Source organism: Triplophysa rosa, linkage group LG10, assembly GCF_024868665.1.
Source record: "Triplophysa rosa linkage group LG10, Trosa_1v2, whole genome shotgun sequence".
NCBI lineage: Eukaryota > Metazoa > Chordata > Actinopteri > Cypriniformes > Nemacheilidae > Triplophysa > Triplophysa rosa.
This window is the reverse complement of record NC_079899.1, coordinates 1,605,225-1,629,649: the sequence shown is the minus strand read 5'-3', so window position 1 is coordinate 1,629,649 and position 24,425 is coordinate 1,605,225. Positions and strand designations below refer to the sequence as shown.

General features: G+C 40.5%; 2 protein-coding genes across 2 annotated transcripts; one reads left to right on the top strand and one right to left on the bottom strand.

Annotated features, from left to right (window-relative positions):
- Positions 1–103: 103 nt before the first annotated feature.
- prox2 (prospero homeobox 2) lies at positions 104–8,203 on the bottom strand. Its single transcript, XM_057343588.1, has 4 exons — positions 6,758–8,203; positions 4,366–4,473; positions 2,438–2,632; positions 104–1,069 (listed from the first exon to the last, which is right to left on the bottom strand). Exons 1-4 carry the CDS (start codon positions 8,201–8,203, stop codon positions 902–904), a joined length of 1,917 nt encoding a protein of 638 aa, XP_057199571.1. The 3' UTR covers positions 104–901.
- Positions 8,204–9,674: 1,471 nt separating this feature from the next.
- On the top strand, positions 9,675–21,704 carry dlst (dihydrolipoamide S-succinyltransferase). The gene is made up of 15 exons (XM_057343573.1): positions 9,675–9,807; positions 11,293–11,326; positions 11,475–11,514; positions 11,620–11,681; positions 14,902–14,976; positions 15,056–15,111; positions 15,227–15,335; positions 16,708–16,863; positions 16,988–17,067; positions 17,153–17,250; positions 19,765–19,895; positions 20,177–20,250; positions 20,381–20,464; positions 20,735–20,902; positions 20,994–21,704. The coding sequence occupies exons 1-15, from the start codon at positions 9,745–9,747 to the stop codon at positions 21,126–21,128; spliced, it is 1,365 nt and encodes a 454-aa protein (XP_057199556.1). The 5' UTR covers positions 9,675–9,744; the 3' UTR covers positions 21,129–21,704.
- The last annotated feature ends 2,721 nt before the right edge of the window (positions 21,705–24,425 follow it).

Genomic DNA, 24,425 nt, shown 5'->3' with positions numbered 1-24,425 from the left:
GAACTGGGTGTGTTCCACATTTTTTGGGTAAAGAGTAAATTATTCTATTTGAACCCTCAGAAAATCATTAAGAGCGTCTACTGCTGACCTTAAACATGAATCTTTTATTATTATTCAAAGAAAAAACACAGAATGCTAGATGATCACAAACAAGAATATTCCAACTACATACTGTATGATAAATAGGATATATTGGTATAAACGCTTCTACATGAAATATTTTCATCTTTCCTCTGACATAAACTTCTCTAATCCACATTTCTCATCATTTACAGCTAAATGACACATATTTACAGTCTCTATAGAATAATGAATACAAATTCTTCATGAAACACTCCACAGAGAAACCATTTCAACATGTGAACACTGCATATTCATGAAAAGCATTGTTACACAAACAACAGAAAACACTCCAGTCGGCAGAAGACGTTGAAACCTGTTTGTGTTCAAATATTGAATGTCAAAGAGCAAAATATTGTGGCCTTCACATATGATAAGACTGCACAAGATAAATAACAGAGAACATGACGGATGCTTTCTGTGATCATGAAAAGTGATGGATAAGATTTCCATTGGTTTACAGGGGTTCTGTTGTTGTCCGGTGGAAATACACGCTGTAGAAACATCACTTGACACGTTAAGATACTTCAAAAACTAAAATAATCATCGCCTGTCATTTGTGATTATTTATGATTTGCTATAATGTGTGTAAAACTGTGTGCACTTCACTTTTGAATGTCAATAATTCAACAGATTTACATGGTCAGTTGATGTAAATTTCATTCATTAAAATGAACGGTTCACAATTACGATTTTTGTTGTAATCGTGCAGCCCTTACATACGTGTGAGCTTTTCCAATCAAGACACTTTGATACGAGTAATCATTTAAGACAAATGAGTTTATATGTACGAGGGAGACTTGAAGTCCTCAGGAACGTCACTGTCCTGTTTGCAGATGACCTTGTAGATGGCTTTTTTCCAGGAGGGGTCGGAGTCTTTGGACAGAGAGATGGCGCTGTAGAACTCCTGAAGCGTGATTTCAGCAACCTCCAGAAATCTGTCTGGAACCTGACGGACAAACGTTTAAAAACATTACACACAATCCCAAACACACTGCATGTACGTGACTCGTGACGTGATCTTGTAGTGAGGGACGGGGAGCATGAGCGACGTGTAAGCCGCCTCGTCCGCCTTCACTTTACACATCATCTTTAATGTTCTCGTGTTCAAGCGCGCTCACCTTCGCTCTGCAACTTACGTTTTTGCACACCATTTTGAAAAAGTAAATTTACTTAAAACAAAACTACAAAATGTTGACAAAAACATTTGAGTAAAATTTACTTAAAAACTGGTGGGCGTTCTGGCGCAATATGGCTGCCGTCGCATCATCCAGGTGGATGCTGCACAAGGAGATTCCCCCTTCCATGTAAAGTGCTTTGAGTGTCCAGAAAAGCGCTATATAAATGTAACAAATTTTTATTATTATTAAAAAACTGTGCGCAAAAACTTGACAAAAACATTTTAGTAAAATGTACTTTAAAATATACTGTGCAAAAACTTTCGCAAATTTACCCCCAAAATAAGTAAATCCTACTTGTTGTTTTTTTCAGTTACAACAAACCAAATACAGTGTCAGAATTATTAGGTGACCGGCGTGGATGGACGCTCTGATTTTTTACTGCCCCTTGCTTCGAACTTAACTGCTCGGAAAAGGCGCGAAAGAACGGCGTTCTCACGGCAGGAATTCAGGCGTCGCTTGTTTTCTTTGGTGTGCATCTCCAGACACAAAAGCGTCCCCTGGGAAAGGAATGTCTTGGTGCTGTCTCCGCTCGTTCCCATTGGCCAGCTCAATGGCTCTTGGGATTTCTGGCTTCTTTCGCATCAGTAGCAATCCAAACAGCGCTCAGCCGTGTTCGGGACATAATCTCAAGTTGTTTTAGTAGATTCTGCGGCTTCCTCTTCCCACAGTTTGATGCCGCAGCGCTGGCATTTTGGCTCCCCGCAAGTGCGGCCGAGAAGAGACGTGGAATCGCCCTCATTTGACCAAAATTATCCGTAAGAAGAAAAAATCTTTTTAAATTTAACTTTATTTCAATAGCAATTATCTTTAATAATATTGACTTTTGAATGCAGACTTGACAAATCGGAGCTCAGTTTGAGACATTGTTGACATCTCTTCTGAAATTTGTGAGATTTCTTTTTCTCAGGAGAAACATCTGATATCAGGAGAGACGCACATGAGACCTTACCAAAAGTTTCCATTTGCTCTCCATTTAATCTCACTGACTAGAAGAAATGATTTGTGATCTGTATTCTTATAGCAACATTAGCACAGACAATGTGAAACAAACAGACCTGATTCTGTCTGAGCGGGATTATTAGCCTTAGCAAACATAAACCATGATGTCATTTGAAATATCACGAGCATGTTCATACCTGGAAGTCGTTGGCTTTGTTGTAGTGCATGTTGAGGGCACGGAAGAGCTCGGACTCTCTGCTGACGGATATGTCCTTCACATCATGAACCCCGTCGATGACGGCCTGACGTGCGAACTTCTCCATTTGGATGTAGTAAAACTCCCGGAAATTACTGAACCACTTGATCAGCTGCGACGTGATGCAACGGTTAAACTACAAACAAAACACACAACAGTTCAATCAAACAATTACAATCTCATATGGTGGAGTTGAGGTTTGAGCAAACATCAGCGTGCAACTCGATCCCACAGTTTGACCTATTATCTAGTTTTAACATCTGAATTTAGTTTTCCCGTCAGCCCTGTTATTATCACTGCGTATCCACTGACGCAGAAGATGATGTGTGAAAATGGCCAGGGGCTGAAACACCATCAAAGACACTTCTTCCCACGGATGTGAGAATGAACACGGCGGCGCAGACGGGTCAGAAGGAAACTTTTCCTCTTGGGTGACTTCTGTGACTGTTGACAGGGATGGAATCGGACACTGGGATTAGCCCAGTCATTGTCCGCTCTGCCTTCCCACCGAAGGCTCGGCCCGGGACAGACGAGACACGAAACCTTCCTCACTGGTGTCCGGAGGTCACCCTGTTACACCCCACTCGAGCAGGGCAGCTGGGGTCCGGCCAGACAACATCCAGTGCTCTGTCAACCCCGTAACCCTTCATGTTAATGTGATTCTTCTCTAATGACCACTAACAGAAATAACATTATTCTGAAATTAGTCACATGATCTGTTGAGTGCAAGATTTCTTTGAAATAATACAAAAACGTGTTTTTCCATATCGTTCTGTTACTATTTTAATAGGTTGCTTAATAGGGTGTAATGATATTTGCTATTATTTTTCCTTATTATACTTTTCTGTAATGTTTTGACATTTTAAATGTAACAGGGTTGACTGAAAACTGTTTTGGTAGATTAAGTCCGAACTGGCACAGTTTGCTGGGATTGGTGTCTTGAACACGCGCGGCTCCGTCAGTCGTCGGCTGGAAAACACACACAAGCAGCTAAAGCTTTCTCCTGGTTTGTGTTGACTCATCACAAGGACGCACACTCACAGGATGTGTCATGTGTGTTGTTGTATAGGGCGGCTCAGCGCTCTTCTATTGTTGACTCCTGAAAGCTGGTGAGCTGAAGGGTTAACGCTGAATAGAAGAGCTTGCGCTCCTCTCCGTCAACCCTTTTGTCTTCTTTTGCTGACTTGAGAAACTTTGTCAAAGTTAAACCAGCGATTCAGGATCGGCTTCCCCAACATTCAGGAACATTTGCTCATCGCTCAAGCATCTCGTGTTGTGTTTGTCTTTCTAAAGCAACAGTAAGCACTTCTCTCATCACAATAACATCATTTGAGTAGTCAGTTAATTCTAGAATAAAGCTCTTGTATTTCTTGTATGTTACCGGTTATTCATTAAGATAAATTACTTCTGTACTTTCATTTTGTTAATTGTCCGTAATTCAGTCATTCATTGATTACACTTTTGTTTGCCAAAATAATGGCTCAACATTTGTTACATTTTTTTGTTACATTTTTGCAATTTCCCTATTTTTGATCTTTTAGCTTTAATGGAAAGTTACCCCATATATCGTGACAGCATGACCCAACTATAGGGCCTTTACAACATATTGTGTAGTTTTAACGCTGGGTTGGGTAAAATATGCACATTTTCTAGTTTTATTTAAACCAATGGTTGGGGTTGTCCATATTACACCCAACTATGTGATGGTATAATAGTGGAAATGCTCAATGACTTCAATGATGTTGTGTGACATCTAAGCCCACATGCACAATATATTTTTAATAACAAGAATACAATTGATCTTCAATAAACCATGAGGCTGGCCAATAATTTGGTTAGGTAGCGAAATGAGTAGGAAATGGGACGTACCTTGACATCAGGAAAGAAGTTCTTGAGTAGGTTTGAGCTTGGGTAGCGTGTGTAGAAGAACATGAGTTTGGCTTTCTTCAGGTGGTTTGGAGTCAGACCCTCCTGAATGTAGAGAAGTTAAGGCTTCCAAAACCTCACAGTCAACATCAAGCAAAGTTTCTCCTCAACTCATTTAGGACAAAATGTGAAGAACACACAAACATTGACATTTTCTATTCATCTGTGCACATGAATGACAGGAGCCAGCCCTGTATTGACCAGAGAGTCGATTAAGACACGACAACATGTGTTAACTAGAGAAAGAGACACACAAATGAGATTAAGGACTTGAATTAGAGACCTCGGATCTGAGCGCTTTGCCTCTTATCTGTCCACAGTAATTGCTTTGTTGTGAAACACTGAGTGTTAATATAATAAAGAAATGACATTTTCTCCAGGAGGATGTCGGGATCGGTTTACCTCCTTCTACATTTAAGCGCCACTTAAAAATGGTGCAATTCTGTTTGATTTATGGGACTCCTCACGAATAATATCAGAAAGCTTTTCTTGAATGCGAAGAGCCTGTTCTGGGTTCATGGATTCTAATGAGAGAGTCATCCTTCTGTCTCACGCCGGCGGGTTTGAAAAAGCGCATTATAGAAATGTAATGATGTTTAAAAGGCAAGCATGCGGTAAACTGTGATACCGGCACACGTAGGACGCAGTGACCATTGATATATAATGACGGCTGAGAGCCTGCTGTTCACAAACATCCCAAAGTGACCTCTCTCATCCTCTCCAATCACATTGAGAGTGCAGGAACATGTTCCGCAGCTTTTCAAGTCCGGCGGAGAAAAAAAATCAGAGAATTTCCAGAAGAGAAACTGTTGCTTTTTCTGCCTTTGAAAATTGGCTTTTGTTCCTAACAATTCTTATCAAAGGCGTGTATTCCTTTTTATTTGTCTTTTCCTGGACTTAAAGTCATTACTGAGCCCAGATTAAAGAAGATGCTACAATTTTCTTTGGGGTTAGCGAGATCAAAGCACAAATTCTCCTTGAAGTCTGCGTGAGCAGAACTGCACACCGCTGCACTCAATTCAGCGATTGTTCGGCCAGCCTGAGAGCCGCTCGTTTGTTCGCCCGCATCTCCATGTTAACTACTATTAAATAAAAACAGTCAACTAAACAAAGAACACAATCCAGAGATGACCGTCGGTGACTCTTAAAACGTTCATCGTGTTTCTGTCACATTGAGCTCAAAGGATTAAACGCATCTGTGTTGAAATCGTAATAAAAATATCGTCCGTGTGAAATTGCGCAAACTACGAAAGAAATGACACAGACGAGATCCTTTGATTTTTCAAAACCTTGACTGCAATGAGGTTCAAAGGAGACGTTCGCATGAAATGAGTTCTCGTTATTTTTCTCAATAAAAAACAAGTAAACTCTCAGTCGTGCTCACTGTACAGTAATCTACATACTAAAGTGTCGACATTTCTCAACAAATTCTTATCAAATAAAATCAGCCGATGTATGCTGCCCACAATCATTTTATAGCTCTACACTCCATGCGCTGTACTCTTCTTGCACACTATAAATAGTCTCATTACATGCTTTACACTCTTATCACATGCTTTATATATTCTCACCACATTCTCTATACTCCTATTGCATGCTATTTACTCTTATCACACACTATAAAACTTTGATTTGCCAGTAATTTACTGTAGATTTCAATTAAATTTTTGTTTTAAGCATAAACTTAGTAGTTTATATATTTTTCTTTCAATTAAACAAGACTAAATATCTTAGGTGTCTTTTCTTGTTATATAAATGTTATTTAAGAAGTTTTAAATATTTTTACTAGAAAACAAGAGAAAAATGCTTAGGAAGAATGTCATTTTTTGCAGTGTTGCTGTGCTAATGCCAGTCTCTTCTTGCTCATTTTCAATCTCAAAAGTCAGTGTTTTCATTTGGATTAAAGTAATTGAAAACAGTACTAATTGAAAAGTAGTATTAAGTAGTAATTAAATCTACAGTAAGTTACTGGCATACCCGCTGCAAAACTACAGCAAAGTTTTACTGTGCATGCGCTATACTCTTCTTGCATGCGCTATACTCTTACTGCATGCTCTATACTGTTATCGCATGTCCTATACATTTATCACATGCTTTATGCTCTTATTGCATGCTCTTTACTCTTACTGCATGCTCTATACTGTTATCGCATGTCCTATACATTTATCACATGCTCTGCACTCTTACTGCATGCGGTATAGTGTTATTGCATGTCCTATACATTAATTTATCGCATGCTCTGCACTCTTATGCATCCTCTGTATGCTATACTGTAATTGCCTGCTCTATACTCCTCGTAGAATTAAAGGCAATTTTAGGCAAGTAAAAAGGATATATTGAGTGACATGAAAGAGCTTCTCTCGGCCATACTCTGCAGATCTCCACACTCCATTTTAACATGAGGCAGGCAAAGTGCGTCTACGGCCAGCAGTCCTGGCGGTCCGGGGCGATGGTGCTGAACCAGATGTCCAGAGGTTACCTTTGATCGCATGGCCACACTTTCCCAGGTGTGCTCCATAGAGTCCGGCGACGACCGCTCCAAGGACGGAGGCAGACAGGGGAGCGCTGAGAAGGCTGAATGAGGTCCGTATTTCAGAAGGTGCTCCAGGATCTGGCTGTCGTGAAGCGGAGTACCGTAGCCGAACTGGAAAGGGGACTGGTGGAGCGGGTAGGGTCTCTTTACACCCTGACCGACCGAGTTGAACTGGGAAGGTTTACGAACCACTAGGGACAGAGCTTCTGTCTGGTGTTCTGGGCTGTTGACAGGCGTGCTCTCGAAGCGTTCTGCCGATCTGGTGTTTTCGTCCGAGTCCGAGAGCTCCGGAGGGGAATCCCGGTGAGTTTCCTTCTCGGGGTACTCGGGACTCTGGCACGGCTGAGGGTGGGGTGGCTGCTTTAGGAGGGCCGTGGAGAGTTTCCTGAAGACCATGTCAATGCTGTCACTCACAGTCCTGGTCAGCTCACATTTCAGAGTCTCCTGGAGGTTCCTGACTTCACAGTCTGATGTAAAACTGCTATTGTCCACATTCAGTTTGTCTTTGTAGCTGCTCTGACTTTTTTCTTGGATGTCACATTCTTCTCCCCCGTCCGCCGTGTCCTCGTTCACGCAGTAATTCTGGTCATTCACATGGGAGATCTTCTCCTGGAGCTGATGGAGGAGACGCTGCATGCTCTGGAGCTGCTCCTTCAGTTTGTGACACTCCTCGTCTTTGCTCGTCTTGGCGCCATTGCCTCTCATGTTAAACTGACTGGGTTCCTGGTGCTGGGGAAGTCTCTGTTTGCGCTTGTTCTCCTTCAGGATGTCCCGTCTGCAGCGGATGGCTTCACATTCATCTTCTCCGTGTGACCTGGAATTGGGTGAGCTCGACATGCCCCGTATGATGTTCTCCACCCGTGCACGCTTCGCTTGGAGGTGCTCGGTCAGCGGCCGCTCGACATCTGTACTCGAGGGCTGGCTTCCTGAAGACAGGTCATCGGTGCTGTCTTTAAAAGACAGGCAGCTCTGATCGTCTTGAGCGAAATCTGTCATGTTGCATTCAGAATCCACCACGCTGGCAGCAGAAACATTCGGCATGTAAAGAAGGTTGTTGTCGAGGGACGTCAGTTTATTGTGAATAGTTTTACGCAGGAGGTGAGATATGATGGAGCCGCTGTGGTAAGAAGCAAGGGACTCGTCGTATGCGTTTCTGCGAAAACAGGGGAGAAGAAGGTTGGCTTTACTGACTTCCGGGCAGTCCTCGCTCAGCTTGTGCATGCTTTGTTCAGGCGGACTCAGATTCATGTTGGCTGCTGTACGCAACGTTGAGCCGTATCTGTAATACTTTGGGAGAGAAAATGGATTAAATAAATACATAAGACAATTATTACAGTGACTTACAGTATGCCCTGATATACGAAAAAATGCTGTCGATATTTCCGGGTTGTTACAGGAAAAACATTGTTTCTTGTCATTATTATTCATATTTATAATAATTATTAATAATAATTCTAGAAAAAATATTATCTGCTGTAGCTGAGGTGCGTTTGATGCAAACGAGGGTTGATATTTAATGCAACTTAACATATCGTGAATGTTTATGATATATTAAAACATTTCCGTTGAGCCTTTTGAGCTTCATATCTGTTATTTACCCTCTACAAACATTGGAATTGCAAAATAAAAAAGTAATATAAATAATATAAAAATAATTCCACGAGCAAAAAATAGCCATAGGTTAAATTTACTGTGCATTTTAGATTAAACACACACATTTAATTATATATTTTCAATACAACATGGTGAAATTGTTCTGTTCATTCTTTCTAGTTCTCTGTAAATTTATACAAGCATTTCTACAAACATTTTGAAGATTGATGACGTTTAATTCACGTAAGAGAAAAAAGACTTAAACTTTGTTGTAAATCTTCATTGTGACAACTGACTCATATACATTATAAATGCACACATATTTGACAAACTATGCGTGTGCGCGCAAGTACATGAATAATGTCATAAAAGCAATACTACTGAGAAAGATTCACAGCGTGTAAAGTCTACAGAAAGTGAAGCGAATATAAAAGCATCAATTTGTCTGAAAGAAACTCGAAGGCACGAGGAGAGGAGAGGAGAGGACAGGCGCGCGCTTACCTGTTGCTTTGGAGATGCTTGACTGACGGTGTGCGCCCCGCTCGCGCGCTCATCTGACTCCAGTGAGTTGGGTGTGGCTAAACCCCCCTTACTAATGCACCGCCAATCACAAGCAGCTTACAGCCTAATGCCTTTTAGCAGCAGAGATGTGCTTACTTTTGATTCTTGTCTTTATATAATTTTATAGAATTGTGTTGCAACACATGTATTATGGTTTGGTATCTGAGACTAAAAAATGAACATACCACAAAATCTACTATTTACACAATAGATAATTGCATCAAAAAACATGAAACTATAATAATATAAAGAATAAACAAACACACACAGGTCACACATTGAAGGTTTTAGAGTAATGCATAGGTCAGCATTTATTTAAGATATAAAGCATACATTTTACATTGCATTACACTTTTTATCCAAAGCCACTTACAGGGCATAAGTGCATTCATACATTTTATTAGTCAACAGCAAAAACATATTGTTTTTCCATGCTGTTTGCTCACTACAAGTAGCTTAATTGATAATAAAATGAAATACGGTTGAGAAATAAATGGTTCCGTCCTTTCCCCCTCAGCTGACGATGGTACCTCCCTCCCGTCCCTCCTCCCTCCGCTGACGTTGGTACGTCCCGCGCTGCTTCCGCTTCCGGCGGTGCTGTGAGAGCTGCAGTGCGCGCGGTCCACACCGACGAAATGTTGTCCAGTTCCCGCTGTCTCACCCGGAGCCTCGCGCGCTCCATCGGTGCCCTGCGACAGGTACGTGCGTCTGTAACGCTCCCGCGTCCCGTCGAGTGACACGAGCGCGAATCACGTCAATGTTAATGACTCGAATGAGGAGGACAGCGGCAGGCCGCGCGCAGGCCCAAGGGCAGCAGGACAAACACATCACATATCAGCAGAACATCACACGAGTGTGTGTTTACATCACAGTGAACACATTTACACGCGCTTCACGTGACGATTAAGCACGTTTAAGGGTTCAGAGGAACACTCGAGGTCAGCGAGGAGTCACCTGCTGTCACTTGTCATGTTAAGAGCTGTAGAGGCGGACCGGAGAGTTCCGTGTTCGTTTGAATTATTTACCCGATGTGTGAAGTTATTTGTGTTATTTGTATCTGTGTTCGGTGAATGTTATTGTCACGTCAGACTGTCACCGTCCACATCACAACACTTAACGTTACACGCGCGGTAGAGCTCTGTCAGTATCGGCGTGCTCTTAAAGGGACAGTTCACCTCAGACATCTAGAAGCTGTCATCATTCATTCACTCGTGTGGATATAAATCTGCATGCGAGTCTTTCTTCAGTGAAACACAAAAGATATTTTGAGAAATGTCTCGATGGTTTTGTGTGCATATAATGGAAGTCAATGGTGTTCAACTTTGTTTGATTTTCAACATACTTCAAAAGATCTTTTTTGTGTTCTGAAGAAGAGCGAAACACGAGGAGGAATAACTGATGAAGGAATTCTCATATTCTAGGTGAACTATAATCCCTTTAATGTGTCGGTTTCTAATGTGCCGTGTTTCGTATACAAGTTAGTCTCTCTTCAGATTCTTTAAAAATACAATTCACTTTGTCTGTCTTAAGCAATATGCTTTTATATAAACAAAACTTTATTAACCTGCCCTAAAATGAGCGGTTTTACCACTGAAAAACATGGTTAGTACGCTTATACTATAATAGAACCACGTTTCATGTTTGTAAGGGATTCATGAGAAGTGACATGCCATAATATATCTACCAGGCTTTTATCTTCTGGCCGTTTGGAGATTATTCATATCAGCCGATGATGTTAGAAGCTGTTTGGCACTGCTTGGTGTTGGTTTCCATGTGCGTTTGTTCCAAAACATTTGGTAAATTGAGTAAACGTTGTGCGAAATATTATGTGTGTTAGAGATGTGTATAGTGTCATTCTGTGCCCTTCGTTATGATAATGTCCAGCTCGTGTTTGCTCTCTGTTGACCATTTGAACTCTCACATACATCAGTCACGTGACTCGCTCACATCTGTCGCTGACTGTCACGTCACATTGCTAATGTGTGTTTAACGTGGTGGCCGTGTTGTGTTTAAGACTCACATTTGCATTTGGTGTGTTGTGACGTGGCCGCATGTCAGTGTGTGTGTTTAAATCTAGCGTCTGTATGTTCGCTGTACTGTTTTGCTCAGTAAATCTTAAGTGAGGAATCAGTTTTGTGTAATGCCGTTCGTGACGGATGGCTCTTGTCTTCTTATTCTTTCAGGGTAATCATGTTCTCGCCCGACGGGCCACGTCAGGTGAGTCTTACTTCTGTTGGCATGTACAGATTCACAGATGTTTAGGAAATAAATATGAATAAAAGCCTCCTATCGCTTCTGTTCTTGTGTCGGTGCCAAATGAAAACGATGAGTTATCTCATTAGTCGTGTCTCGTTCTTTTCTACAGGTGTATCAGCCAGTCAATGTGTCACCTTCAAGAACCGTGTGTGAGTATCGTCAAAGAGCTCGTTCATTGGTTATTATTATATCATATTATAATGAGATGTTTGGGAAATTGATGTATTGTGATGGTTTTTGGTGTTCATTTTCAGGACGTGTGAGAGCAGGTCAAGTGTCTATCAGATAAGATACTTCAACACCACTGCAGCTCACAGTATGTATTACAGTCACAACACGCGTCCTTTTACGCTAGACACATAGTATTGCTAAATATGCTGACAATAATAAAACACAAATATAGCTGCAAGCAGGGATTACGGAATCAAGCCGACCAAGGGCACACATGGAAATATCGTTATCGTGTCTGATGGTGAGTTTAGGAAAAGCAGTTTGAGAAACATGTACCTAAACTACTCGCACCAAACTGAATGATAGGTAGCAGTAGAGATCAGTGGCCTGTGGCACGAAGCGAGATGAACAAACTCAGAGTAAGCTTTGAGTTGACAAAACCTGGTAAAGCCAAACCGGGTTCATTTGGGTTGATCTGTTTTATGACGCTGGTTACCAGCTTTCGTTCTCAGCTCAGGTTAAGATATTGGCATCTTTCCTGTATCTCAGTGGTGAGAGCACGGCGCTAGCAACGCCAAGGTCATGGGTTCCATCCCAGGGGATTGCACATAGTCAGATACAAAACATGTATGGGACAATGCAATGTAAGTCGCTTTGGATAAAAGCGTCTGTCAAATAAAATAAAAAAATGTCAATCTGAATAAACAGCTATCGGTGTTGGTGGAGAAATGTAGTATCTGTGCATCTCTAGTTTATTCCATAAGATTTTTATACTTTTTTATCTGGATGCATAATCCTCAGCCTGATCCAAAGATTCAAAGTCACACGAATAACTGCCAAATTAATGAAATATCACAAGCATTTTTCATATATATTGTTTTATGTTCTTGACCACTAGGGTCGACGGCCTAAAACTTTGCACATACTTTCAGAGGATGGTGTTGATGAACTAGGTGTGTGCACGAATATTCAATCGGCAATAATTATTTAAAAAATTCAAAATGTTATCCTTATTTTTCATGAGAATAAAAAACTGTAACAGGGTTAAATTAGCGCTATAGAAGACACTATCAGAATGCGTATTCTCATTTGATGCTTCTTTGCTTCATCTGTAATGACTCCTAAAAAATAATTTGCATATTAACTATATAAATAACTTTGCGACTTTTAAGATGGCAGACTAATTTAAATATGTTAAGTTTACATACGGTGGCCTGTTTCACCCCAGATCGTGTGTTATGCTCAGCTCACATCACCGTTTGAAATGTTGTAAAAACTGGTAAACCAAAGAATTTGTTAGCATTACTTAATAAATTGGGTATAAAAATCTCAACGTAATATTAAATTGTATATTTTTATTTATTGCCATAAATGAATGCTGTAGATCTAGGGCTGTGACGATGACCTCTTGACCGCAGTAATGGATGTCCACCACGGTGTTAAGGTCATCACCGCTCTTTTTTGTATTTTGATGTTTTTGCTGCTGCAAGTTACAGGAGTGCATATATGAACTATAAACACATTAATCATTGATTATCACAATTTACTGTATTCTGACCTATATGTTCAAGGGCTTCTGCTGTAAAGAAACAAGGGAGAGGCACAGTCCATTAAACATACAGTGTGGGGCATTTATTTTGTGTGTGTGGTCACCTTCATTTATTTTTTACTAGCTTATGTCCTTTTTGTTTTAAACCTCATGCATGTATAATAAAGGCTAAATACATTGGCTATGGAAACAAGAGGTAAGAGTAATTTATATTCGTAAATCATTTAAAAAGTAAAAAATATCATTTGTATTTAAGTAGCTTTCCTGTAGCTCAGCGGTGAGAGCATGGCGCTAACTAATAACACAGGATAATGTTGGCTTGTTTTTGGATCGCCTATAGCCTTATTATAAACTTGTTATGAAATGGTGGCACTCGAATAAGAAGATAATATTGAAAAAAGCTCCAGTGCCTTTTGTATTACAATAAACGTTCTAATATGAGTTTTATTTTGCCATGTTTCCCTGTCGCAGCTGTGTGGAAATAACATGGAGTTTCTGCTGTGCACAGTGTTACATTTGCACAAATACTGACTCATTTTTACTTTATTTTACTTACTTCCGCGGTTTGATTGTAATTTGTTGAGGCTGCGAAAATATCCTTGTATCAAGCCTACACAATTAGCTTTTATATATTTTCTTCTGATAACTAATTCTGCATTGACCAAGAAATATAAAGAAGTATTTCATTTGTTTTAAATTTGTCATTTCAAAACAACAATATATGCTACATAATAATAACAACAACATACTTCATGGATTTTGCAAGCAAAATAAGAATGAAGGCGGTAATATCGCACACCGCACCATAGAGCCACATGAAATCACCGCACAGGAAATTCCATCACCGCCACAGCCCTATGAAGTTCTACTTCCTGTTACCTTACTTGATTTGATTTGATTTGATACAAGGCAGAGCTAAATAAGACCCACACTGACCAGGAACAAGAAAGAGAAGAACAGTTATGTGCGGTGGTGATCAATAGAATGAGTAAATATCTTCCTCAGATGACGGTCACATAATAAACAGAAACACTACAATGGCTCCGTTTTGGTTGTGGGGTATTTTCTAGGATCTTAACTCGTACAGTCGGCATGAAGGTATCAAGCCCGTTTGCTTTATTTATTATCGACATTATAAAAGATAAAAACATATTCATGTCAGAGCTGGCTATTTGTTACCTGACAAACGAAGAGCAGCGTGTGAAAGTCTGTTCCTCAGCCGGTTAACAATAGAGTAAAATAGGCCATAATCCTTGTTTTTCTTATCAAGGACATGTAAAACAAAATAAACAAGATGATCATATACCACAGACTGTCAATATATGCCTACATTGTGTTTTGTATGCGTTCGCTCGGCGTGGGTTTAAATGCTGTCTTTTACGATTGGTTTTCTTTTTTCCAACATCTTTTCATCATAAAAACACTGATACAGGATATAATATTGGTTCAATATCAATATTAAGCTATGATTATAACTTGATGTGAAATTGTCAAAATGACGTCTTCATTAACTTCATTTAAATAAACAAATATTTGAATATTCGTTTTTATGAGCTCAAATATTCAAATATGATTTTATTGAAATGCCCGTCCCTATGATGAACCAGTCCAATGTTTGTAGCGATGTGCATTTGTGTTTGTAAAACACTTAATTTTGTGACAAAATGAAATGTTTGATGGCCAGAATGGCTGGACAAGAGCTATCATCTAGAACACTCAAAAAAGTGTAGTATTTTGGAAAATTGCAAAAAAAACTGCCCGACTGTCCATAGTGCTATCAGCATCTAATGTCAAATGTCTTGTGATTGAATTTCAGGGAATGAAGTGATCACGGTCAAAACGCCAGCGTTTGCCGAGTCTGTGACAGAGGGAGATGTGAGGTGGGAGAAGGGTAAGACATCGTCTGGATTCGAGCTTTCAGCGCGTCTGCTGTGTTTCTATCATATTCACTCCGTTTCATCTCTTTCCAGCTGTTGGAGACACGGTCTCTGAGGACGAGGTGGTCTGTGAAATCGAGACTGATAAGGTAAAAATCTTTGGATTAAAAATGACTGAATGTGTGAATATGTTGTTAGTTCGGTCTGCTGATCAAGCCTTGGCTAGAGGTGAATGAATGAGAAGTGTTTTGTGGGCCGTCACAGACGTCGGTGCAGGTGCCGTCTCCTGCCGCTGGAGTCATCGAGGAGTTTCTGGTTCCTGATGGCGGTAAAGTGGAAGGAGGAACTCCTTTATTCAGACTCAAGAAAGGAGGTCAGTTGTAGGTTCCCTGGCTTTCTTGTTTCTAATGTCTCCAATATCTTCCAGTAACCGTTATTAGAGGTGTGCCATGATAAACGAACATTTTTACAGTCGATATATTGTTGTTTTATTACACGGCTCTCTTCTGCTCTTTATGAGGAAATTGAAAGTATTCCTGGTTAAATGCATCTTATAATCTGTAATGTTCTCTTATTTATTACACATCATTTCACTCATCTTCTGTTTCATAAGATCAACCAACAGATCTGCGTGTAGTATGTGAGGTGAAAGGGCCGGTTGTACCGTAGGGTTTCAAAGTAGAAACCATCGCGATTGTTTGACTTGTGTCTGGATTAGACGTGTCGGTATTTATTAATACTGCTAATGTTAATGTGGTCATGACATAATACTATGAAAGCATAAAACCCGTTGGCCAGTTTATCTGAATCTGAACACACATAGTGCTGGGTGATATGCAAATATCAAATATTATCAAGAGAATTGTGCTAAATATATATGAAGAGTTTGGTTCCAAAATGCGATAAACGGCATTTTAAAAAAATGAGTTTCCGCCAAAATCAGTATTGCATCAGGTCGGTATTGAAAAGTCAATTTTTAATTTTACGCAATGCGATATCCGCCGTGTTATGGTGTCATGTTTTCTCCCTTTCTTTCCAAACCGCAATATAGGCCAGTTTCACTTCTCTGCAGAATGCGATATATCCGCTCAACCAATCACAGCACACCATTGTTAACAGTAATGGCGGCGCTCTGAATACGGTCGGCATCGGTAGTTTGCGGTAGTTTCCCTGATCTACTTTGTGTTCAACAAACAAACACAAAAATGAATAATTTTGACGGCATTGATGAACCTGTGCTGGTTTTCAGATCTATTGTGAAGCAGATGATCAGTTTGAGTCTGCATGCTCACAGTTTACTGTATATCTAGTAATAGAAGAGTAATTCTCAATGAGCTTTTCATAAATTATTTTTGTGTGGTAATGATTTCATTGAATGTAATGAAGCATTTGTGCTCGTGTCTTTATCACAAAATGAAGAGAAATCCGGGAGCTTGAGAAGACTGAAATAGATCTAGATCTAGATTTTTTTCTTAACTCTTGTTTTTATTTAATATGTTCTAAACTATTATCACTGTAAATGTTTAAGGTTGTTTTCAAGAGTTGGTGAATGTTTAAGTCAAAAGGCCATGGTAATGTTTTCCAGTCGTAGCTTTACTCTGTCAGTAGTGTTAGTGTAATATCATGATATCAAACATGATACCAACACATGTTTAGTTCAGATATAACGGAGGATTATTTAGTTCTGTATGGTAGGAAGTGGTCATTATTATAAATATGTGTTTCTCTGTGGTGTAATGTTTCAGCTGGAGCTGTTAAGACAGCAGCCGCTCCTCCTCCTCCTCCTCCTCCTCCTCCTCCTGCAGCCGCTGCTCCTCCTCCTGCTGCTCCTGCGGGAACCATCCCCACCACCATGCCCCCTGTGCCCCCTCTGCCCGCTCAACCCATCCAATCCACACCAGGTTAGTTACTGTCAGATCTACAGTTCAGCACAGGCCAACGCGAGGGTTCTCATTCAGACTGTGTTGACTGGAGCTTGTGTTCAGAATGATGAGAACGCTCTCTTCTCTTTTGACTGTGATGTAGTTTCAGCCATCAAAGCCACAGCGGCTCCTGCTGCAGCTGCTGTAGACGCTGGAGCTAAAGCCGCCCGCTCAGAGCACAGGGTACCACACCATCTTTTAGATAAATGTCAGTTTATTCCCGTTCATTCTCTGAGCCGTGCTAACATCAGATTGTGTTGACGGTCAGGTGAAGATGAACCGGATGAGGCAGAGGATCGCTCAGAGACTCAAGGAAGCACAAAGCACATGCGCCATGTTGACCACCTTCAATGAAGTGGACATGAGGTTTGTTCAACAGCAACCAGAAATTACAGCGATGTCATCTCAAACGCTTCACATGTTCGTTGTAAATGTTGAATTTCGTCTCAACGCTCCTTAATGACATTTCATGGAAACCGCAGTCAAATATTATTTGAAAATCTGAAACTAAATGAACATTAGAAATGTTGCCTGAGCAATAAACTGAAATAAGTTGATGCACTAAAATTATGAACTGGAAATAACTCAACTAAAACTATGACTGAAATAAATTAAACTTATTATTATTATTAAGAAAACTATTCAAAATTCTTAAAATAAATGATCCCTAAAATAATGGAAAACAACAAGAGTTTCTTACAGCATTTAGCCTATTTGTCCTAGCAGCGATAGAGCAGTTCTCTGCATATTAACATCAATAAAGTAAGATCTTTGTTTGAACTATTAAAGTTTGACATCAATATTCCAGCAATGATCGGCACTGAAGACAAAAACAAACAATATTTGAAGGAATCGAGCATAATGTTTTTCTAAAATGTGCATTTCTCTGTTTTCCGGCCAGCGTGTCTACAGTTTTCCTTTCGGAGCCTCAGCAGAAATGATGTATTTTAAAACGGTGTAAAGTCTGCTGATGGCCCCGTGAAAATTTCACTTATTGCCCAAATGCGATTAGAAGCTGCGCAGTGTCCATCTGAAATGGTTATAGATTGGAATCTGCGCTACAGGAAGAGATTTCTGAAAGCCGATCGCCACTTAAAGCCTGGAATGTAAATATTTGGTCCTAATGTTGGTCAAAACAAAGATAAGAAGGGTAAAATGCGCTTTTATTAATTTACAAGGAAACGTTAATGTCCACAACCTCCCTCCCTGACCCCTGAAGAGGACTGTTTCTCCTCAGCGCAAATGGGCCGGATCGTCTTTCAGCTCCTGCGGCTTCGTGTTCTCACATTAATCTCGTTGGCATCGACGGGATGGAGGAAGACTCGACCGGGGCGGGGTCGGTCTGGAGATGAAGAAGCGGCGGCGCTCGCCCGGCGGCCTGCTAGCATCTGCCCCGACGTCCCCGGAGATCGCCCTGCGGAGGGAGCGCGCGAGACGCCCGCGACGTTATGGCCTATTACCACCGGCCAATAAGATTTGAAGGGTCGGGAAAGTGAAGATTTTTATCACGTCTTCTCTCCTTTCTCTGAGAGCGTGTGTCTTGGGACGGCCATAATTCCGTTAGCGGAGAAACCGGAGAGGCTAAACGGAGTTAGAGACAGGAAAATACAAAGAGCTTTTTCAGCCATAATCTCAAAACGCTGTCTTTCTTCATCCAACGGCTGGGTTAACTGAACTGCCGTAGAACATTTCTTACAAAGCGTGTGTCGTGGGATGTCGTTTTTAAGTTCACACAAAAACAATTCCCTCTTAAGTAATTAAGTAATCTTATTCCCCCAAAGTAATTGACAAATTACTTTGAAGAAATTGTGTGAGAATGAAACCTTTTCATAAAATGATTATGAAGCATTCAAATAAGTGCGGACGGCTTAAAATCAACATGTAGATGAATATACACTCTGCACGAAATGAATTTCTTAGTCCTCTCGTTTTCCAGGACAAATATTTTGAAAATATCTTAAATGAACATATTAAGCAAAGCAAAATGATCTAAGATTTTAAGTCTTGTTTTCAAAAAATTAAGTGCGTGCTGAAATAAACGGTTTACCCCAAAATAAACATTCTGTCATCACCTTTGAGTTGTTCCAAACCTCTATATTGTCTTTGTTCTGATGAACACAGAAAGATATTTGGAAGAATGCTTATAATCAAACAGTTCTTGGACCCCATTGACTCCCATAGTTTTTTTGTTCTGTTGAGCACAAAAGAAGATATTTTGATCGTGGACAGATTTTGAATGTAGGACGGCAAACAGTTCTGGGGTACTTTTGTCTACCGTTGTCATGTTTTCCTACTATGGTAGTCAATGGGGTCCCAGAACTGTTTGGTATTGACATTTATGCATTTGGCAGACACTTTTATCCAAAGCGACTTACATTACATTGTATTATACATTTGTTTCTGACTACGCACAATCCCCTGGGATCCAAGCCATGACCTTGGCGTTGCTAGTGCCTTGCTCTAACCACTGAGCCACAGGAAAGCTGTTCCAAGCATTCTTCCAAATATCTTTCTCTGTGTTCAACCACACAAAGACATTTATACAGATTTGGAACAACTAGAGAGCGAGTCATTCATGACAGAATTTTCACTTGTAGGTGAACTGTCCCTTTAAAACAAGAAATATCTGCCCATCAGGTAATAATAAACTTTGGTCAAGTTTCAGCCTAATTCAGTAAACGTTGTTTGTTTGTTTGTTTGTTTTACCCCCTAAATTCATTTTGATTGTTGACAGTGAAGGCTGTTAAAGTCGAAGGTTGACTGATTTTGTGGCATTGAATGATGTGAACGTCAGCAGATACAGAGAAAGATTATTGGCTCTTGACCGTATGAAATGGATGGATGGACTTTAAAACACTTGTGTGTGTGTTTCTCTGACAGCAACATCACAGAGATGAGGAAACTGTACAAAGATGCTTTCCTGAAGAAACATGGCATCAAGCTGGGCTTCATGTCTGCGTTTGTTAAAGCGGCTGCTTACGCTCTGACAGACCAGCCTGCAGTTAACGCAGGTACGCACACACACACGCACGCGCGCGCACACACGCTGAGCCTTGCTCTAGTTGAGCGTGTAGCATCTCCTCACTTCAGATGGTGAGCGTGTGTGGTTCTGTGGTCGTCTGTTCTGACTCTAAAGAACATGTTCAGCCACCCTTCTGCTTCCTTCCAAAGCCTCAACGGTTTGGCCTACATTAAACATCACGTTTGACATGCTTTCATCTGTGTCTGCGGGAGTGCAGAGCATCATATTCCGTCTGTGTGCTCCAATAAACCTCTCGTGTTGTCTTTACAGTGATCGATGACACGACCAAAGAGATTGTGTACAGGGATTACGTGGACATCAGCGTGGCCGTCGCTACGCCAAAGGTAATTCAGCACGTGAAGACACTGACTCCAGAATCAGGCTTTTTTCAAACGCGTCTCGCCAGAGTTTGAGACTTATGATGAGGACATTTTCAGGCAGTGTTTGAATGCGTGTTAAACGTGCGTCTCGCAGGGTCTGGTGGTGCCCGTGATTCGAGGAGTGGAGGCGATGAACTTCACAGACATTGAGAAATCCATTAATGAGTTGGGAGAAAAGGTGAGAGATGCTTCAGTTGAAATGGGACGCGATGCCGCTGCGTGTTTAAAAATACATGTACGGTTGCCGTCTGGTTATTTCGCTGCAAATGGAACGGCTAACCATAACTAATCTTTATTTAGCTAAATATGTTACATGACCTAAATAAACAGCACATGAACGAGAAACACACTGAAAAACGTTGCGGTTTATTACTCCAACGATTTGGTCTCTATAAAGTACGAGTGTGTTTTCTATCTGGTGTTTGTTGATTTGATTTCTGTTTTACAGGCTCGTAAGAACGAGCTGGCGGTGGAGGACATGGACGGCGGTACGTTCACCATCAGCAACGGCGGCGTGTTTGGATCCATGTTTGGGACGCCCATCATCAACCCCCCGCAGTCTGCTATTCTGGGCATGCATGGCATCTTCGACCGGCCCGTGGCTGTTGCTGGCAAGGTTAGCCGTGGCGTTTTGTACGTACTGTATGAATCCATATGTACGAGTTGCGTCCGTCTTAACGTTGTTTCTGCTTCTCGTGTTCGTTCAGGTTGAAATCAGACCCATGATGTATGTGGCTCTGACGTACGACCACCGTTTGATTGACGGCAGAGAGGCGGTCACTTTCCTCAGGAAGATCAAATCGGTGGTGGAGGACCCTCGGGTGCTGCTGCTGGACATGTGAGCGCGCTCGGAGCGCCGGCCGTCTCCTCCCGTGCACGAAACACGTCTTCGTCGTCATCTCGTGCAGAACGTCTGCATTTGTTGATAAACTGGAGGACAGACGCATCACTGGTAGAATAATTGACGGAACCGTTGATGGGATGGGGATTTGCGTTGATTAGCTTGATGTTATGTTGTTTCACTCTATTGTCTGCTGGGTATTACAGAGTCTCCCGCCCCGCGGGACGATGCCTCGCTCTCCTTATTCCTTAAATGTATGTACGAGACAGCGCACAAGCAGCGATCTGTGCTATTACTTGTTCTCCGGCGAAACGATTATAGTAATATACAGTATATCATATATTTAATCTTTTCGATGTAAAAAAAGAAACATTTTCAAACTCAACAAGTGAACAGCAAACCAGAAACACTATGTTCCAGTGTGTCCAAGAAGTAGTTTTTTTGTACACGCTTTGGTACACAATACGTCCCGCACAACTCCAAAGGAACCGATTCTGTCGACCTGTGTAAAGAACCAAAATGATATGAGGAAGAAAAAAGATTTTAAACAATAAAATGAATGAAACACAAAGTTTATGGTGCATTACTGGTTGTTTTTGGGTCATTTATGGCACGTATAGGATTGTCTGTCACATCACACAACGGAAGTGGATTCAAATCCAAATTCAGTCTATTTATATAGGACATTAAAACAACAGTGTTCATCACAGTGCTGTGCAAAATAATATACCACAAAACAAAGTAACCGCAGACATGATCATACCATCAAATAAATAAAAACCTCCAATCGAGTGTAATCAGAAGATAACACAAAGAAATATCGTCGCCTTGGAATGATAAGGTTCTGTCTGCGTCTGAGCAGTTTTGAGATATTGAGCTTTAAAGTTTTGGCATTTCATAGAGCAAAAATGATATGAGGAACAAATCTATTTTATTCATGAAAAAGACAGAGACCCTAAATCTATTCCAAATGTTCAATATCAATCATTTTCTGAAATTTGTAAATGGGTGTTTTGGAACAGGTCAAACGCAGATAGAACCTTCTGATTATGAAAAATCACTTTCGGTTTAGAATGATAAGGTTCTATCAAAACATTCATTAAAGCAAAACATTTTCAAGCAACACAAACAATTTACTTATAAGTTTTGTCTAAACATGAAATAATGTGTAAAAAGGTACAATTTCATGTTTTATATGACACTTATTTCATATTTTAGGATGCGTTTTTCTTAAGTTAAGTATAAAAGGCCGTGCTAATTGTTGTATCGATGTTTTATGCACAAAATGTGGGACAGATCAAAATACATAATAATGTTTATTATTGTAATCAAGACTCGTGAAGTTGTTGACTATTCGGAATTAACTGCATTATGAGAGTCTTTGTAAACACAGGTGTAAGGAAGCTAGCGCTGCTGCTAGTGTTGTGTCTATAAATATAAACCAATGAATCTCCTCAACAAAACCTAAAACAAAATATAAATACTGTCGTTTGAGCTGCTCTCGTTGACAAGAGTATCAATAAAACAGTCAAGTTTGAGGTTTCTTTTAAACAGTTTCCTCAGATATTCCCGTCACTGAGGAGTCCGGTCACATGACAAAGAAAGCTGATCCTGATTGGTCCTCTTGTGTGCATTCAAAGTGCTGATTGGCTCTTGCAGATAGAACCTTATAGCACCAAATTATAATTCGATTTTGTAGATAGAACCTTTTTGTTTTCTTTAAAAAAGTCCCAAAATAAACACATTAAAAAAAATCACATAATGTAAATAAGTTGTCGCAGAATAAGAATATGTGAATAACTCAATTTTGACTAAAATATCAGATAGAAGCTCATCATTCTAAGGCGATGATATGTGTCCTTAAATTGTCCTTGTATTTTGTAGTGTTATTGAATTGTGCTTGCGTCCAGACAGACCCTTGTCTGCAGAAAGAGTGCAGTCGCTTTTAAAGATCACACTTTTTTCCTTTACCACAATATCACATGAATTATGAATTGATCGTTTTTTGTGTCACGTGACAGCTCCACCACCGTGTGTCCTGCAAAGCGATCCGAAATGATATCTGTCTTGAGGTGGACATTATCCTAAATATCTGCATAGCTTCAGCTTTTTTTCCAGCCGTTACAAGTAGGATGTGCTGATTGGTTGGTGTGGATTTTCCTGCACTGTGATTGGACGGCTGAGGAAAAGTGGCATGACGAGGGCAGAGAGAATTGAACAATTTTGAAACACACGGAGCATAAAATAAACGACTAACTGTTGGCCGTTTTTTTTTTTAGTTCTGTTGTGAGCAACTTGAAAATAACGCTGAAATCAAAACAATATCAGCAATGGATTTGACGACGTTTGAATTGTTTCGTCAAACTCTAAAATATTATTCCATCTTGTTTGATAAAATGACATCAATCACTCAAAGCGTAAACTATGAGCTTCAGCTTTAAGAAATGTGTTTTCTTGCAATACGTTTAATGTCTTTGAGTTCTTTATGAACAGAAGTGTATTCGATTCTCCTTCGAGGTGTGAGTTCTGTGTGGTCGTGTTGAACACGCACGCGAGGCTTCTGGAGAATGTGAACGAGAGTTCCAGTCGCTCATGTCTTCAGGATGTGGTGACAGAGCTAATCGTTTGGTCAAATACTAAAGATAGTTTGTGGTCAGTTGGTTTGTCATTCTCACGATGAAAAGATTACTAACCGAATACCAGGAGTTTATTCCTTTCGATCAGCGCTCACAGTTCGCGAATAAAGAGAGCGCTGAATGAATGAGTGGGTTTCGCTGCTTTTAAAGGGAAGAATCTCGCAGAGGAAGCTTGTAGTGCTGCATTTGATTGGACACTTTCTCCAACCTTTACACACCTTCTCAAAAATCTAAGCCACACTGACATCTACACGTCTGACTGCTGGAAACTTTCCAGCCACATTGAAGCACAGCGGGGTAACAAACCCATCAGCCCACAGACCGATGTCTCGCTTCGGTGTTTCCTGCCAAACACTCTTGAAAGATTTCACAGCACAAACAACCTCATATTGCAAATCCTTCAGGCCTAACGTCTCATCTGGTGTCGTCCTGTAATCCTGAGCTCACCAGTCGATCACATCATCACTGTACATCTGGATTCAACAACACAACTGAACACCCGTGACATTTAGATCCTGTTTGGATTCACGCGCAGCTCTCGGTCCAGCTGCAACGCTTGGTTCCTAAAAACACTTCATAAAAACTCATTTATTCATATTTCATATATTGTGGAACTGTGAGTGTTGTTGACTTGTATATTATATCATATCAAAAGCTTGTTA

Coding starts and splice junctions, on each gene's coding strand:
- prox2 (XM_057343588.1), bottom strand. CDS start 8,203: ATGAATCTGAGTCCGCCTGAACAAAGCATGCACAAGCTGAGCGAGGAC. Junction 2,633..4,365: donor ACTTCTTTCCTGATGTCAAG/GTACGTCCCATT, acceptor TTTTGTTTGTAG/TTTAACCGTTGCATCACGTC. Junction 1,070..2,437: donor ACAAAGCCAACGACTTCCAG/GTATGAACATGC, acceptor TTTGTCCGTCAG/GTTCCAGACAGATTTCTGGA.
- dlst (XM_057343573.1), top strand. CDS start 9,745: ATGTTGTCCAGTTCCCGCTGTCTCACCCGGAGCCTCGCGCGCTCCATC. Junction 9,808..11,292: donor CCATCGGTGCCCTGCGACAG/GTACGTGCGTCT, acceptor TTATTCTTTCAG/GGTAATCATGTTCTCGCCCG. Junction 20,251..20,380: donor TGGCCGTCGCTACGCCAAAG/GTAATTCAGCAC, acceptor TGCGTCTCGCAG/GGTCTGGTGGTGCCCGTGAT.